Source organism: Sycon ciliatum, chromosome 1 (genome assembly GCF_964019385.1).
Source record: "Sycon ciliatum chromosome 1, ocSycCili1.1, whole genome shotgun sequence".
NCBI lineage: Eukaryota > Metazoa > Porifera > Calcarea > Leucosolenida > Sycettidae > Sycon > Sycon ciliatum.
Window position 1 is genome coordinate 53,917,941 of NC_088643.1, and position 15,489 is coordinate 53,933,429.

Below are 15,489 nucleotides of genomic sequence, written 5' to 3' on the forward strand. Positions count from 1 at the left end.
TCTGTTAGCCATTCGACATTGACGAGTAAGGAAATAATTAAATAGGCGGAAATAATGTTGGCATGGTCCTTTGGAGGAGGAGGAGAGGTAATAATTGTTCACCGCTATAATTATCAGGAAATAATTACTATCATGAGTATAACTCGGATGGTGAGCCAATATAATTATGACGAAGAAATGAAAATGGTTACGTTGGTGAACAGTTTGTCATAACTCGTAACATGTTGTCCTTTTCTTTTCTTTAGCATGAGTATCTTTCTGGTTAGCGTCAAAGTTACCTGCCCTCGTGCAAAGCTCGCTGAGTTTCTCCTAGTTAGAGTACCAGTACTCAAGACTAATGTAGGACCAGTGCTCGAGACGGCAGGACCAGTGCTCGAGACGGCAGGACCAGTACTCGAGACGGCAGGACCAGTGCTCGAGACGGCAGGACCAGTGCTCGAGACGGCAGGACCAGTGCTCGAGACGGCAGGACCAGTGTTATTCTTTATTTCTACCATGGCCCATGGCCAAAAAGGAAGATAATAATTATGATTCAAATCAGTCCACAATCATATAAAATCAGTCTAGAAAGTAAGGAAGCCAACACATTGCAGAGTGATGGGGTTACGATGGGGTACAGTGTGAGCTACTACAGGAGCATATGGATGATAGAATGAGGCTAGACGCCATTGATTTAAACGCATACTTGCCATTTGTTTCACGCAGGGCGGGGGTAGTTGGTTGAAACCGTGAAGTGCCGCCTGATGTCCGCTCCATCACCATTCCTTCTGCATTTAAGAAAGCAATTACAAACGATATCTTAAACTCTCTTACCCTCTCCTAAGATCTCAAAGACGCATAACTGTCAACATTCCCTCAACCCTGGAACCTTTCCATCCGTTGCATTATTTTCATGAAAAATTCATCAAATTCAAATTCGTTACTTGTAGTACTCCCTCATTGATTTGTTTCCGTCTTCTCTTTGTGCCTTGTTCATGATTGTATTTTCCTCTTCCTCCTTTTCTTATATCACCACCTTCATCATTTTGCGAGAACTGTGGCAATACGCCCAGTGAGAAGGCAGATTTTGCCTGTGCTTCTGGTGAAGTAAAATAAAGCTAAACAAACAAACAAACAAACAAACAAGGGACAGATGAGTTGGTGTGTCGGTATGTGTGTGAGGTTCTCAATGTGTATGTTCTCATGAGTCGTCGTGCGTATGGCTGCTCTGTAGTTGGTCGTGCAAGGTGAGGCTTTGCAGGTGAAGGGGAGTGCGGATGTACTTAATGTTGTGGGCAAGAGTAACCTGTCGTAAGAGTTGCCGATAGACTAATGTGGGAAGTTGGAGAAGGTGAAGAAGTGAGCTGTGATGGACTGGTGCAAAAAAAAAAGGGGGATCCGCAAGCAGATCTAGATACGGGCTGCTCGTCGCTGAACGCGTTCTAATTGGTCCTTCTGTGTGTGGGTGGTGTAACTGTTGGATAACACCAGACTGCAGTATAACTGGGCGAATGTAGATTACGAGCAGATTGGTGGTGTTAAGTGTCCTCGTGTTTTACGAAGTAAGTTGGTGAAGGAGTTTTTTGGATTTTTCTATTATGTGCGTGACATGTGAGTTCATTAAAAAAAAATTTTTAAGTAAATTATTGTGTCCGTTCCCGAAGGGACCTCACGACGGCCGCGAACACCCGGTAAACCCTAGCGGCAGATGCAGCGCCTAACGGTGGGGGTTGTTGTTCTTGTTCTTGTTGTGTTTATTTTAATTCGCAAACCAAACGGGCAGATGCTGAATGAAAAGGTGGCGAATGCAGATAGAAAGCAATAAAAATTGGGGAGGGATGTATTAAGGATACCGGTAGAGGTGGAGAGAAACTAAGCCAGCTGATCATCAAACAGGACGTTTGGTACTGGGTGAGTGGATAAGTCTCACAACCACTGGCACAAGTGCCGAGATACCCCAAAAGCTCCAGACATGTACCCCTTGTGCCTGGCCACAAGTTCCCAGTTTACTGTGGGTAGTGAGTTCATTGGAGGTTGTGTTGTTCTATGGTTCCAAGGTGACGGTGTTCGTTGACTTGCTTTAGGGGTGTGTCGTTATTCGTTAGAGAGTGATGTTGAGTTGGTGGTTTGGTGTGGACAGTAGCATGATTTAGGGATAAACCCTTGGCCTTGGCCTGGGTGAGATTTCACCCCAGGTCAAAATATTAGGACATGTTTAAACACCCATATGACGCACGCAGTGTGAAATGTCAACCCTGGTCATTGAGTCATTGACCCCAGAACATGTAGTACAATGCAGCCATCCATACCTTTGCGCTGACAAACGAAGTGAGCCAGGGTCATCGCGTGACAGTTCCAATTATCCCACTGTTCTCCTGATGCGTTATACCACGGGTCAAACCACATCGTCCCGCATTGCGAGCGAGAACTGTCGGGCTGTCCCGGAGACCAATTATGATAGTCTATCTCTCCCTTCGTGTCGATATACACCCACGTGCCGCTGATGTTTCTGATGCCCAGCCATATTGTTTGCAACGGCTTCGACGCGAAAACACACCCGTTCTCGACAGAATTGTGTGGAGTAGCTAACTGTCCTCCGGAAAACTTACTGCAGTATGCTACTGCTTTGTCGAACGTTCGTTTACCAGCTGAAGGTACATACAAATACTCGTATGAGGAGTTGGCACATGTTGTCCATTCTGCAGGAAAGATGATCATAGATCGGAGTGACAGCATGTATCAGCAGGCATGCCGGCAGTGGAAAGATTCACTGATCACTTCGACTGGACACCTGGTACACACACTGATCATGTAGATCTACATACAGTGTACATGCACTAGCTCATACTCACGTGTGCCCGTGCCGTGCTGTGCCGCGACGGTGCTGCTCTGTGGGACAAGTAATTGATATGCGGCGAAGCAATAGGCCGCTTGTGTTAGCATGAGAGGTCCCATGTTTTTCGTAAGCATCCGAACAGCGCCAAGAAAACGGCCTTTCTGACTCTAACACATCCCCCGCCGAGTCAGCGCGAATGTATCATTATGGGCAAAACTCTAGTTGAGTTCAACACAGGTCTGTTTTCAAAGCCTTCGATTGTAGCCTATGCGCTTTCAGAAAGGTTGTTTTGCTCCTCCCGTCCGTCAACCTGTCAGGGGCCCTTGATTCAAGGAGCATGACTCTGACCGCGAGCGGCCCGCTTTATAGTGATCTTGAAATCTTGTCTGGCTTTAGGCGTATCGCATGTAGGTCATGTGGTCTGCCATATGACGCCGGGGATTGGACCTTGAACATGCATGCCCTGGTGCCTGGGATATCGAACTATTTCAGTGGGTGATGCATGCACTCGTGATCAAGCCAAGAAAAACGCCCCTTGGCTTGTTTTGCGATTGGTACGGTGATTTAGGCAAAATTGCACCTTGAGGATGTGGCTGAAGCTGCCCTGTGTTGATATACACGTGATGTACAGGGAGCTGTACCGTGGTCCTATAAATGTACGTAGCATATATCCACTGGTAACTCGCCAGGACCTGTTGGCCGTGCTAATGATGCTATTACAGGATTGGTCCTCCATCTGCTCTTTTGACTCTCCCCTTGACTTGGTGTCACAGACTCACACACAACCATTCTCCTGCAAGTTGGGAACACATGACAGTCAGTTCTCTAACCTCGATTCATCATTATGGTCTCGTGGTTCAAACATATGGACCGGCCTTACTCCGAGCACAATCATGATCCTTTCCAGCAGGCTTTCTTGGCTGGCGTACCACTTCAATTCATCAAGGCTCATGGTGATCACGTCACTAGTGAAGCACTAAATGTATTACTAGTACCGGTGCTGTATGTTTTGCGTTATTATCAATTCAAGTAGTAGTACGGGCCGGGGGTACCTATGTTACGTAGAAGAATATTGGCCAAGATAGATGAGAGCCTGAGAACGCAAGAACCAGAGTTGACGATTCGGTCCGAAAATACGAGCCCCAAAGCTTCAAACGTCGACTTGGTGGATAAGGCGGGCAGAAATGTTAGCCATGGTTGGCTATAAAAACCCTGCAATCGCCACGCAAAGTGGTCATTGGCTACCCCAGCCATGTACAAGTATTGCTTGGAATAAAATAAATAAATAAAAAACAGCAGAATTTGGTACTTTCTTCGGTATGTTTCATGCAGTTCTCAAAATGCGCAAACTCCACCGTAGCCATAAATCCTCGCGCTACTCTCCAAGCGGTCGCTGGGCTGCACCAACCACTGGAAAAGAATAGTCAGCCGAATGTTCGGGCAAGGCCAATCTTCAGGTTCATGCATTATAATTATTATATGGACAAAGAAGGAGAGCGGAGGAATTTCCCACCATAAGCTTTGCATCAGGGAGTCGTACAGGGTCTATACGACTCCCTGCTTTGCATGGTTCTGCCTGTTTCGATGCTTCGGGAGCAGGATATTCCTGCAAGCCCTTGGGTGGGCAATATCCTCAGACTCCATTTCCTGATTTTATAATTTTGAGTGCTGGGCCCGCAACACCGCACACTATGACCACATTTAACTTGGCATAATTCAATGAAGCCAGTATAACCATGATATCTCCGACTTCGCTAAGGCTTATTCTAGAGTAGAACCCGGGTTAAGGGTCACACCGGATTAGGGATCGGAGCCCAAGGGGGGGGGGGCACTTGGCACGTACATTGTGCGGGTGATCCTTCGGAGCCCGGGGGGTCACTTGGCATGTACATTGTGCGGGTGATCCATATACCGGGATTTAATTTCCGGCCCAAGGGGGTCCCCCGTCGGTTTCCGAGGAAGCCGTAATTTTTTCGCTCCAAATTATTTTTCCGGGGTCCATCTACTCACAAAAAGTCGTTTTGCACACCTTTTTGCCCATCCCTGTACAACTGAGTCCAGCTATGTCCGCGCAGAGTTAGGTGGATCCCTAACCCGGGTTCTACGGTGAAAACTAAAGAACTTAAAAAAAACGGAAGGAATTCATCGACACAGGCCCATTTCGAGATGGCATTTGCCTACTCGCAGAAACTCAGAGGATATTTCGAGAGGGTGGAAAAGCAAAACGCATAATTCATTTCAGAAAGTTGTAAACGGGAGAGGCATAATTATTTCGTGGGTCTAAACGTCTCCAATTGTTCGTAAACTGCAACGCAGCTACTCTTACTTACACATGATTTTAAACTCTTCACTTCCTTCACACCATAAAAAGACATTGAACTTTCACATCACAAGTTAAAACTTGATTACAACAAATTACAACTTGTGCAGGCACAGTCGGTTGGTCAAAGACCATGATTGAGATACGAGAGGTACGCGGTTAAAGTCCTGCCTGGGAGTGGGAGCGATTTTTCCAGCCTTGCTGCTAACCCACAGTCAACTGGGAACTTGTGGCCAGGCACAAGGGGTACATGGATGCGGCTGATGAGGTTTCTCGGCACTTGTGCCAGTGGTTGTAAGACGTATCTCCTAACCCCCACCGTTAGGCGCTGCATCTGCCGCTGGAGTTTACGAGGTGTTAGCGGCCATCGTGAGTTCCCTTCAGGAACGGACACGATCATTAAAAACGTTCACATACTTGTACATGTTTTTAAAGGATTTCAATAAACAGAACCAGCTGAAGCGTCATTTCACGACGGTTTTATTGAGATGTCACGAACAAATTCTAGAGAAAGTGGTGATAGTAGCCTTTTCAAATATTTGTACATTGTCATTGCTCAAAGGTTAAACATGCCAACATGCCATGCCACTACCGCATTACTGCAGAAGTACTACAGGATCTATAGACCAATGCCAAGCAAGACTTCATCAACATAATCATTCATAACAACGCGTCAAGGGCATCATGACCACAACTACTTCACGTACATGCACATGACATCATACCTGGAAAATGCATACAGTACTAACGTTAGACGGCTGTGTGTGTCACATCGTGGAAATGCAACCGCACAGGGCATATGTGGTCATCTGTGCACGTCGCACAGCACCTGCTTGATTCCTACAGACTTCGGGCTCTTAGGGGGGATTTCATTTCCAAGATTGGGGTTCTTTACCGCTGCTTCAATAAGGGGCAGGGCACCATTCGGTACGACTTTACCATTCTTCAAGGTTATTGAGCCCCTATGCAGTGAGCATGGTATCTTGGCAGCCCGGAGTGCCTTGAATGTTGGCATGCACGCCTTCTTAGAATCCTGCTCTCGAGGCGTCAGGTCCTGCATGCAGAACACCTTTCGATTCTGGTGTTGCAGAGATTTGGAATTCCTCCATATCAAATCCTTCCCGGCTCGTGACGTCCGAATACGGACGAGGCGAGGAGATCCTGATGTCACTGACGTGTTTGAGGAAGGCGTTTTCCCAATACGGTGTGCTTGGAACGGGTGCTCACTGAGGGCGGGGATCATTGTAGTTATGACGTGTCGTAAGTCTCCACCGCTCTCCTCGCTGACCTGGCTCAGCAAGACGTTATTCTCACGCTTTCTGTGCTCCAGCATTTCGTCCACATCCTCCGTGTTTTGCGCGGACCGATGATTTTGGTTTGGGCCCGCATCAATGTGCGCAACTTTAAGGATATTGTTGGTATGGCTGTGTGCAAGGCTGGAGCGAGAACAATCATAGAACATAGGCCCAAAACATGATATTAATAGGAAACGGCACACAATCAATCAGGCCCGTGTGCCATTCATTGTCCCTTACAAGTACTCCTTGGACTTCAAATCAGTGAATTATTATTATTTTAATTTTTACTGGTTTGAGGGAAAGACACAAACGGGAAACGTCTGAAGAAAAAATTGACTGTCACCACCAGGACTCGAACCAGGGACCCTCGCTTGTACTAGCCAGCGATGCTCTACCCACTGAGCTATGGTGTAGTCGTCATCCCAGCAGAGACCGTTCAACATTTTCTTCAGACTTCGTAACTCACACTTCCTGTGAATCCACACAGGCGGGTGGGACGCAGCCCTCACTGTAACCCACACACTTCACGTACAAACTAGCACGCGGGGAGCCCCAAGTCATAAGATATTCACTGGTTTGAGGGAAAGACACAAACGGGAAAAGTCTCAAGAAAAAATTGACTGTCACCACCTGGACTCGAACCAGGGAGCCTCGCTTTTATTTTTTATTTTTTTTTACCATAATAAATAATATTATGTAACTCGGATGGTGAGCCAATTAAATAATTGTGAAAAGAATAAGGACAAAGTGTTACGAGTTATGACTAACTGTCCACCAACGTAACCAGATCTTATACAGTCAGCGAGTGCGACAAAATGGCACAAAACTGACAAGGGGTACTGAGACATTCGGCGACCTGACACCTAGCTCCAACACTTCTCCAAGGCGCAAACCAACAACCTTCCAACTTGGAAGATCTGGTTACGTTGGTGGACAGTTAGTCATAACTCGTAACATTTTGTCCTTCTTCTTTTCACAATAATATAAATTATTATAATTGTTTTTACCATGTATCACGCGCTGGTAGCAGGGAGCGTGTAAAAAGACTTTTTATGCGTGTTGAACTGCGCCGACACCCACGGTCAACTGGGTACTCACAGCTCGGAGTGAGAATAACAAGGATGCAGTTTACAGGGTTATGGGCCGTTACACGCCCGATTGGTTGAGAGACTAACCTCCTCTCCCCTGACTCACTTGTGAGGTCTGCATTCGCCACTAAGGTTAACAGGCATAGTGGTGGCCTGCGGATGCGAAGGCTAGTTTGTGTGTTCTGAACATTCAAGCGATGCCGACGCGGATCCCGCGAATATTATGTATCATACAATTATGAGATGAAATAAAACAGGAAAGGGCACAGGCCCTAATACGTGCAAGGGATAACAATCAACCTTGCACATGAATTGAGCATGTGTTCTAAATACATGTAAATGCAAATGCAAAACTATAAAACAAAACAAAAAAACAATGAGCACAAGTACCAAAAGGTGCAAGGGATAATGATCAACCTTGCGAGTTCGAGTCAAAGCATGCGGACTCACAACAAAATGGCATCAACTTAAGCAAAGAGGGAGAAGAGAAAGGAAACAGCAAAACAAAAAGCAAAGACAGAGGATGAACGGCGACAGAAGCAAAACTGGTGAACAAACCTGGGACATCATCATGCACAGGCACCAAAGACAAATTGAACCGAGTCAAACTGACATGAGCGACTCATGCTGCAGGACATCGCTAGGGTGATGGCTTAAATTCACCTTCCTCCGACTACCACGCAACATCATGACGGAGTCAGGGACTAGTGTGAAGCCAAGCTCACAGCGGATCCGTCCCATGAGGACGCTGTACGAGTCTCCGGTTGCCGCTGCCAGGCGAATGGCGAGACATTTCAACACATTCCGGGCCTCACCGCCAGCTCCCCCGACAGAGGAGAACACGAATGGAAAGAAGCTGCCCCTCTCCACCCTCCGGATCCGCTCACCATAAGCCGCTTTATTCTGCTCCGTATGCCATCTGTAGGTCGCAGAGAGGAACTTAGTCATGTAAGAGGACGCGAAGGGATAGAAAACCTTTATATCAAGAAAAATGCATCCTCTTGCATGGACCAGAGGCCCCTCCCCATGACGTCTTGGACTTCAAATAGTTATCAGCCGTGCCCTCTCTTCAGAAGCAATCCTCATAAACCCCGCCGTGGTTGGCAATCACCCACTCTCTTAACATTGACCGGTGTTTCCATCGAGTCTTGAGATGTTGCAATAAATATAATATAAATATAATATAAACGCAATGCAGTGAGGAGAAGACTCTTAATAAAATGCCAAAGATTAACGTAAGTCAATGTACAATGTATCCATGCATGTACGTCAAAGAACACGTATAAATGTTGATGTAACGCAATGCTGTGGTTCTGTTAACGTACATGTACATGTACTTCCGCAACTTATACAATACGTCATGTATGACTGTACACATTGCAGCAGTCGGGCGGCCGGCCATTCAGGTAGAGTATGCCGATTCAATCATTGTTCTCTTAGTCTATAATTATAATAAAATGCTGCACACTAGTAACTCTCGGTCTATATACATGTATCACCATGCATAACTCTCGGTCTATATTATCACCATGCATAACTCTCGGTCTATATAATTATCACATTGATGGTTGAGACTCACTGTTTCCTTCCGCGCAATGAAGGCAATAGGACTAGGAAGATAATCGGAAGAAGAATAGCTGAAGCTATTGCGACTAGAGACAGACAGACAGACGGATGGATAGACGGACAGACAGACAGACGGACGGACAGACAGACAGACAAACAAACAGAGGCAGAGAGACAGGCAGACACGATGACATGGCTTCTGTTTCCCCCTTGATCGATCACGATTGTTTTGACCTATTTTAAACTCTTCATCCCATTTTATCATGCGTACCCTTTGTCATGACTCATGACAATTTACCCACCCATCTCATCTCTTTAACATCTTGAGGAAAGTCTATTGAGATACATCCTTTCGCTTGTGGAGAGTCCATGAAATAAACTATCAATGTCGATAATGTGTGGTGATCTCTGCGACACAAGTACATGTATAACACGTACAAAAAATAAAATTTATACATGTTACATTAAAAACACAACTAGATGAACTAGACATAGGGATTCCTTCCACCACCTTTCCCTTCCTCTCTCCCTTCACTTCCGCTTCCCTCCTCTCCACCTCTGTATAATGGCTATCCGTGTGCAGCACGTGCAGTTTCAGCAGGTTTGAATATTGTACCAAAAATAGGTGAAATATGACATTGTAGTTATCAACAAGCACGTACTGTACATTGTACATCATAATACAGCTAACGTTAGTGCACGTACACATGTACCTTTGTTGTAGGTATGGGTTGATGTGTCCTTTGAAGCTGCAGAAGAAACAGCAGTGTCAGAATACACACTTACAAACCACTAGATACTTCACAGCATAATAATATTAATAATTATGATCATGCTGCAACTACTGATCCTACTGATTGGTTCGGGTGTGAGATTGTACACAGACAATGGTTGAATGGAGGCGCATAGAGAAGTCGGATACGTACTGTAAGGTGGGCAAGAACTCTCACCACATGTTGGCTCTGGAGTAGACCAGTGTCCACTGATGAGACACAGTGATGTGTGACTGGTGATACTCTGATTAGTCTGTCCAGAGATGTAGTATCCCGGATTACATTGGTATGTGATATTGCCAGGGTAGAGCACGCTGTAATGACTTGTGTATCCGTTGACTAGACTATTGTTGCTACGTGCCGCACAGGTTACATTCACTGAAGCACACACAAATGTATACACAAACAGACACAAAAGAAGTATGTCGTTGTATGAAACGACCATATTAAAGATAGATATAAATAAATTGTCATTGCAGCCACGCAGCTGGCATTATAGGAAAATAGGAATGAAGTAACACCTTTTGACAGTAGCTCTTGGTCATGCATTGGTGCCTGCTTTACTCCAGAATCAACAACATGCTTGGTCATCTGAATCCGTTTCGTTTAGACAGCTAACAGAAGGCTCCTTTTTGTCGTTTTGAACAATATGTAGACGCTAGTAAGTCGTTGCAAAGTTAGATTCAAATTTGTCACGAGAATATCATGAGTAATCTAGTCTTGTCTGTATCTCAGGTCAGTTTCTGTTCCACCAAGTACGCCGATCATTCTTACGTTTCAGCCTAGAGTCTGTGTTAGAAATCCACATAGGTAGCAGCGACCTATGCGACAGTAACAGCGACAGTAACATCGACCCAGTCAAAACCATTAAATTTTTTTTTTCGCGCTGCTCTGCTTTTGATTATTATTATTCTCGTATCCGTCCCGAATGGTACTAGGGGTAAGCGGATTATGGTCAGAAAATGACCAGATTATGCTCTAGCGGATGCTCGCAGGATGCTCGAGAAAACAGCCAATTATGCTTGTATATGCTTCACCAACAAGACCAAAACTGCAAAAGACCAGATAATCGTCATGAAAAAAGGACTCAGACCATTGGCATCATGCCGCGTGATGTGGACTGGGAGCTTTGTGGAAGTACAAGACAATAATATTATGCAAGAGGAATACCAAATTCACAAGCAAACGCTGAACTTTTGGGAGATGTGCCATAGTGGCTGCTAAATATTATTCCAAATCGACAGGAAGCGCTATGTATGGTCCTTCAATAGCAGGTGCGTATATAACAGCCTCATTGGGCATCTGCCTTTGTTTTTCGGATGCCATTTTATGCTCTTTCTCAAAAACGACCTAATCATGCCAAAGATTATGCCTTCAATAGCAGGTGTGTATAACAGCCTCATTGGGCATCCGCCCTTATTTTTCGGATGCCATTCTATGCTCCTTCTCAAAAAGGACCTGATTATGCCAAAAATTATGCCGGCATAGTCCGCTTACCCCTAAATGGGACTCACGACAGCAGAATTGACTGTGAGCATGTGTGTGTGAGAGTGGGAAAACGAAATGAAAAAGAAAAGGAGTCTCGTAATAAAGGTCAAATTTTTATGAAGAGCAGTTCTTGACTAAACGGCTGAGCAGATGTTACTCCATTGTTTTCTGTCGCGGGCATAGCTGCGAGATCACGAAGGCAGCTGGGCTTTTAAAAAAGCAGATAGGTCTGAGGCGGACGTCTCGCTGGAGACTTATGGTGAGGCAAGAGCGGAGTGCACCTCTTCGAAAGGGCTGACTGATAGTAGGTATATGTACAGAAAGCAGTGAGAGCAACATTTGCAGGGATATCACTTGGCTGGCGTAATATATGTCCTAATAGCTTCCACCTGTCCCGCTTGGCCATTTCAGATACAGAGCACTGGCCAGTAACAGCATAATATATATCTGCATTCGAGATGACATCTGGGTAAGTAATTCCAAGGGTACATCGCAGCTGTTTCCTATGAAACACATCTAGGCGGGTTTCTTTTGCACGGGACAGGCCATGGCAAGCAAGGTTGAAGGTCAAGATTGGTGGAACGAAAGTGTTATTTAAACGAATTTTAATGGGTGTAGAAAGCAGGTTGCGTTTGAACCATAACTTCAGAGTGTCTCCAAATGCTCTTGCAGCCAAGCCAATACGGCGCGTCACGTCCTCCCCCGAGCCGTACATTGAACCGAGCGTCTTCACCTGTCGCCAAGCTTCTTTACCACGAGCTTCTTTATTATTTATCTGCTTTTGATGCTCTACCAGATGGTGCGATAACCACGACTCCCCCGAGCCGTACCAGATGGTGCGATATCCTGTCAGTCACTTCCGCAGTTTGATAGTGAGTTTAAAGATTGTACACGCTTAAAAGCAGTGCTTGCTTGCTGGCCCAGTTTCTTTCGACCGATAATAAGCATTCCCAACTCATCACAACCACGCGCTCTTCAGCCGAACCATACAGACACCAGCAAGGACACTTCCGTTGAGAGATTATATTGCTCCACGCCTCTAGTTGTGATGAGTTGGGAATGCAATGAATTGAAAAAATATGGCCGAAAGCTCTGTCGCAATATTTTAGTTCGATAATAAGCAATACTGTTTTTGAGCACTTTGGGAACGTTGAGTCTCTCGCTCACGCTAACCATGGGAACTGGGAAGACCAAACTTCTTTCCCAGGTTTCGTATCTTTTCTCTTCATCCATTCATCCCTAACTTCACTCCTATTCCCTTTTAATATCAATTTTCTTATTTCAGGTCTACACACGAACATACTTTCTCATTTTCCATACTTACTTAGGAGACTCCCTTCGATAGGCATCTATTTGCCTCTGGAGGATCCGTGAAATAAAAATCAATCAATCAATCAATCACATGACGACGCTCTGCCCACAACCCACAATTCTATCAGCATCCATAATATTATACGGGTAAGAAGACGTTCCGCTGAAACAATAAATTATAGAATGGTAAATTGACAACGACTGAAACATTGACAACAACAACTACCACCACGACGACGACGACGACGACAACAACAATACGTTACGCTCTCCTGATCCTGACCTGTCCTCTGACATACGAAATAGGCCACGGTGTCGCAGTTCCAGTTGTCCCATTGCACTCCTGAACTATAAGGAAGATGATACCACATTGTAACACATTTACAGTGGGCATGATCTGGTTGCCCGGGCAGCCAATTGGCGTAGGATATCTCCTTGTTCTTCTCCAAGTCGGTCCAAATCCCTCGAATTTGTCGTACTCCTATCCATATTGTTCGCAAAGGTTTTGATTCAAAGATGCACCGGTCCTCGACGGCATTGCGGGGAATGGCTAGGTGGCTGCCGGGAAACTTGTTCTGGCAGTACAATACCGAATCGTTGAATGTCCGAAGAGTTGCTGGCACGAACTGATATTCGTACGTGCTATTGGCGCACCTTGTCCAGTCTGCATGAACAAATCAACGAGGACATCACTAACTGTTATACTGTCTCGATGTAGGGTTACAGAAGAGCAAAATGCAGAGAGTTCCACAATGGCATGTTCATAACAGCCAACCAACGTGTATATTCGCCTTAGGCATAGGTCAGAATATCAGCAAGAATCGCAATACATGTACATGTACAGTGTAGACTGTAATTAGGTGTTGCGATAAGTGATAGTTCGAACTTCATCTCGTGTGCTCCAGTCGTAAGTCAGTCACGTTTCAGGCGCGGGCTCCCATGTAATGAGCAGCCACAATCTTCTCATATTACCATTAAAGTCGCCAAGTCTCGTATGGTGTTGTCGACGTGAATGTAATCCGGGCTGGAGGTCAGTTTCAACTTCCAAGTCAAGTGACGCCATTCAGCGCTCGTGATTAAAATTACCTGCAAGTATTAACAACAGGTGCTGACTGGCGCCACTATTCTTGAAACTGAGCTGCAGTCAGTTTGTGGAAAACACTTGTCTACAAACACATACAGACTCAATTCTGTCACTTTTACAGGTTTGCCTTTTCCGTGCGTTTCTATCCCTGCACCTTCTACATGCACATGTACTTTATATATAGTACATATACATGTACGTGGCGCTGATCCACCACTCCATTGCGTTCCTGTGACACGCTAACTCCGACACTGCAAGGCAGCACTCCGACACTGCAAGGCAGCTACAGTAGACTGTAGGACCACTAGTGCCAGTAGTGGCCACTGCTGTGAGTGCATGCGGGAAGGTCTGTTTCCACACATGTACATACACACACACGCGCGCACGCACACACACGCGCGCACACACACACACACACACACACACACACACACGCAGAAGACTTCCTTCATAAACAGATAAACAGCTCTAGGGGCTGTAGATGGTCCACCTTGTTTTGGACATTGTATTATTTTCTTGATGTAGAACAACAAGGGCATTTCCTGATGTACGTGTACGTGTACATGTACAGCGATGGTGCGGTCACGTACATACAGCTAACAGTCAGTCACAGTGCTATATTTGACCTAACGAGGAGATCGAATACTATGAAGTTTTGTATTGTTGCACATGCCGTTGCACATACCGTGGCTTACCTGAATTGTCTGTGAATGCCGCTGTACATGGGAGCACTCCAAGTAACCAATGCACCACAACTAGGGAAAGAGCATTCCGAAACGTTGCTGTCATTTTCGGAGAAGGTTATGTCAGTGGGAGGCCATGGATTGACAGATCTAGCTGATAGCACACTAGGGCTTGGCTTCTATTTTCTAAACCATCCCTAACAACTTTCAATCTTAGAAAGTCGTATGCTCAGCAGCTCAGGTCAGTTCGCACCTGGCGACTTGCCTACGAGCGAAAGGTAAACTGGACAGAGATCTTGAAAAGCAGATTCGTTTTGGGTATCAGGACTTACTTCCTAGATTTACAATGTACACTGCGCTCGGAACCTCTCTCTCTCTCTCTGCACATTGGGATGCGTGGATGGGTGATAAAACCCTGGCACTAGTGATTTGTGATAGAGACAATAAAATCACGCGTAGATCTAACCATTAAACAGATGCATGGGTGATCGCATCGCCCTGATTGCCTAAAACATCACGGTGTTCTTCCCGGCCGTGGACAGGGGAAATCAGTTCTACTTCAAGGGTTACTTAACTTACTAGCTTAGTACATGTACTAGTACAATCATGTAAAATTAATGTGTTTGGAAGGAACACCGTGGAGTAGAAGACTACCTACAACTATAGTGCTTTTAAAATCACACGGGCATTCATTTTGGAGCATGTCCAAAAGCTGTAAACAAGTGGAAGCACTTGAAAGTCAGAAGAGGGAATTACCGGCGTTGATTAGTATCATGGCGAATTTTAGACATTTTATGGGCACTCCCTACTCCTCCTCGAGGCTTCTGCAGACTACACCCTCTGCAGATCTGGAGTGGCTGATCACAGTCACAGAAGTGCTCCATCCACTGGCCACTAGAAGAAGTGTTGTTGTTGTTGTAGAAGCCTATTTTAACGTCGCACCACAAACAGGCGCTTTCGCCTCCTTTGATACATGTGGACGACAGAGGGAATGAGGGAGAGAGAGAGGGGGGGGGGGAGGGACAGAAGTACGGAGAGAGGAAGGGTAGAAAATAGATGTGTT

The 15,489-nt window shown here is 45.6% G+C and overlaps 1 protein-coding gene across 1 annotated transcript in view; it reads right to left on the minus strand.

Annotated features, from left to right (window-relative positions):
• The window catches only part of LOC135831044 (uncharacterized), a 22,079-nt gene extending 7,240 nt beyond the window's left edge, over window positions 1-14,839 (minus strand). Inside the window, exons 1-7 of the mRNA XM_065343292.1 lie at window positions 14,439-14,839; window positions 12,943-13,323; window positions 10,038-10,238; window positions 9,801-9,836; window positions 9,101-9,173; window positions 6,075-6,571; window positions 690-767 (exon numbers count right to left, since the gene is read on the minus strand). Of these exons, the coding sequence (XP_065199364.1) occupies window positions 690-767; window positions 6,075-6,571; window positions 9,101-9,173; window positions 9,801-9,836; window positions 10,038-10,238; window positions 12,943-13,323; window positions 14,439-14,532 (1,360 nt within the window). The 5' untranslated portion in view covers window positions 14,533-14,839. The remainder of the gene's footprint in view (window positions 1-689; window positions 768-6,074; window positions 6,572-9,100; window positions 9,174-9,800; window positions 9,837-10,037; window positions 10,239-12,942; window positions 13,324-14,438) is intronic.
• Window positions 14,840-15,489: the final 650 nt, after the last annotated feature.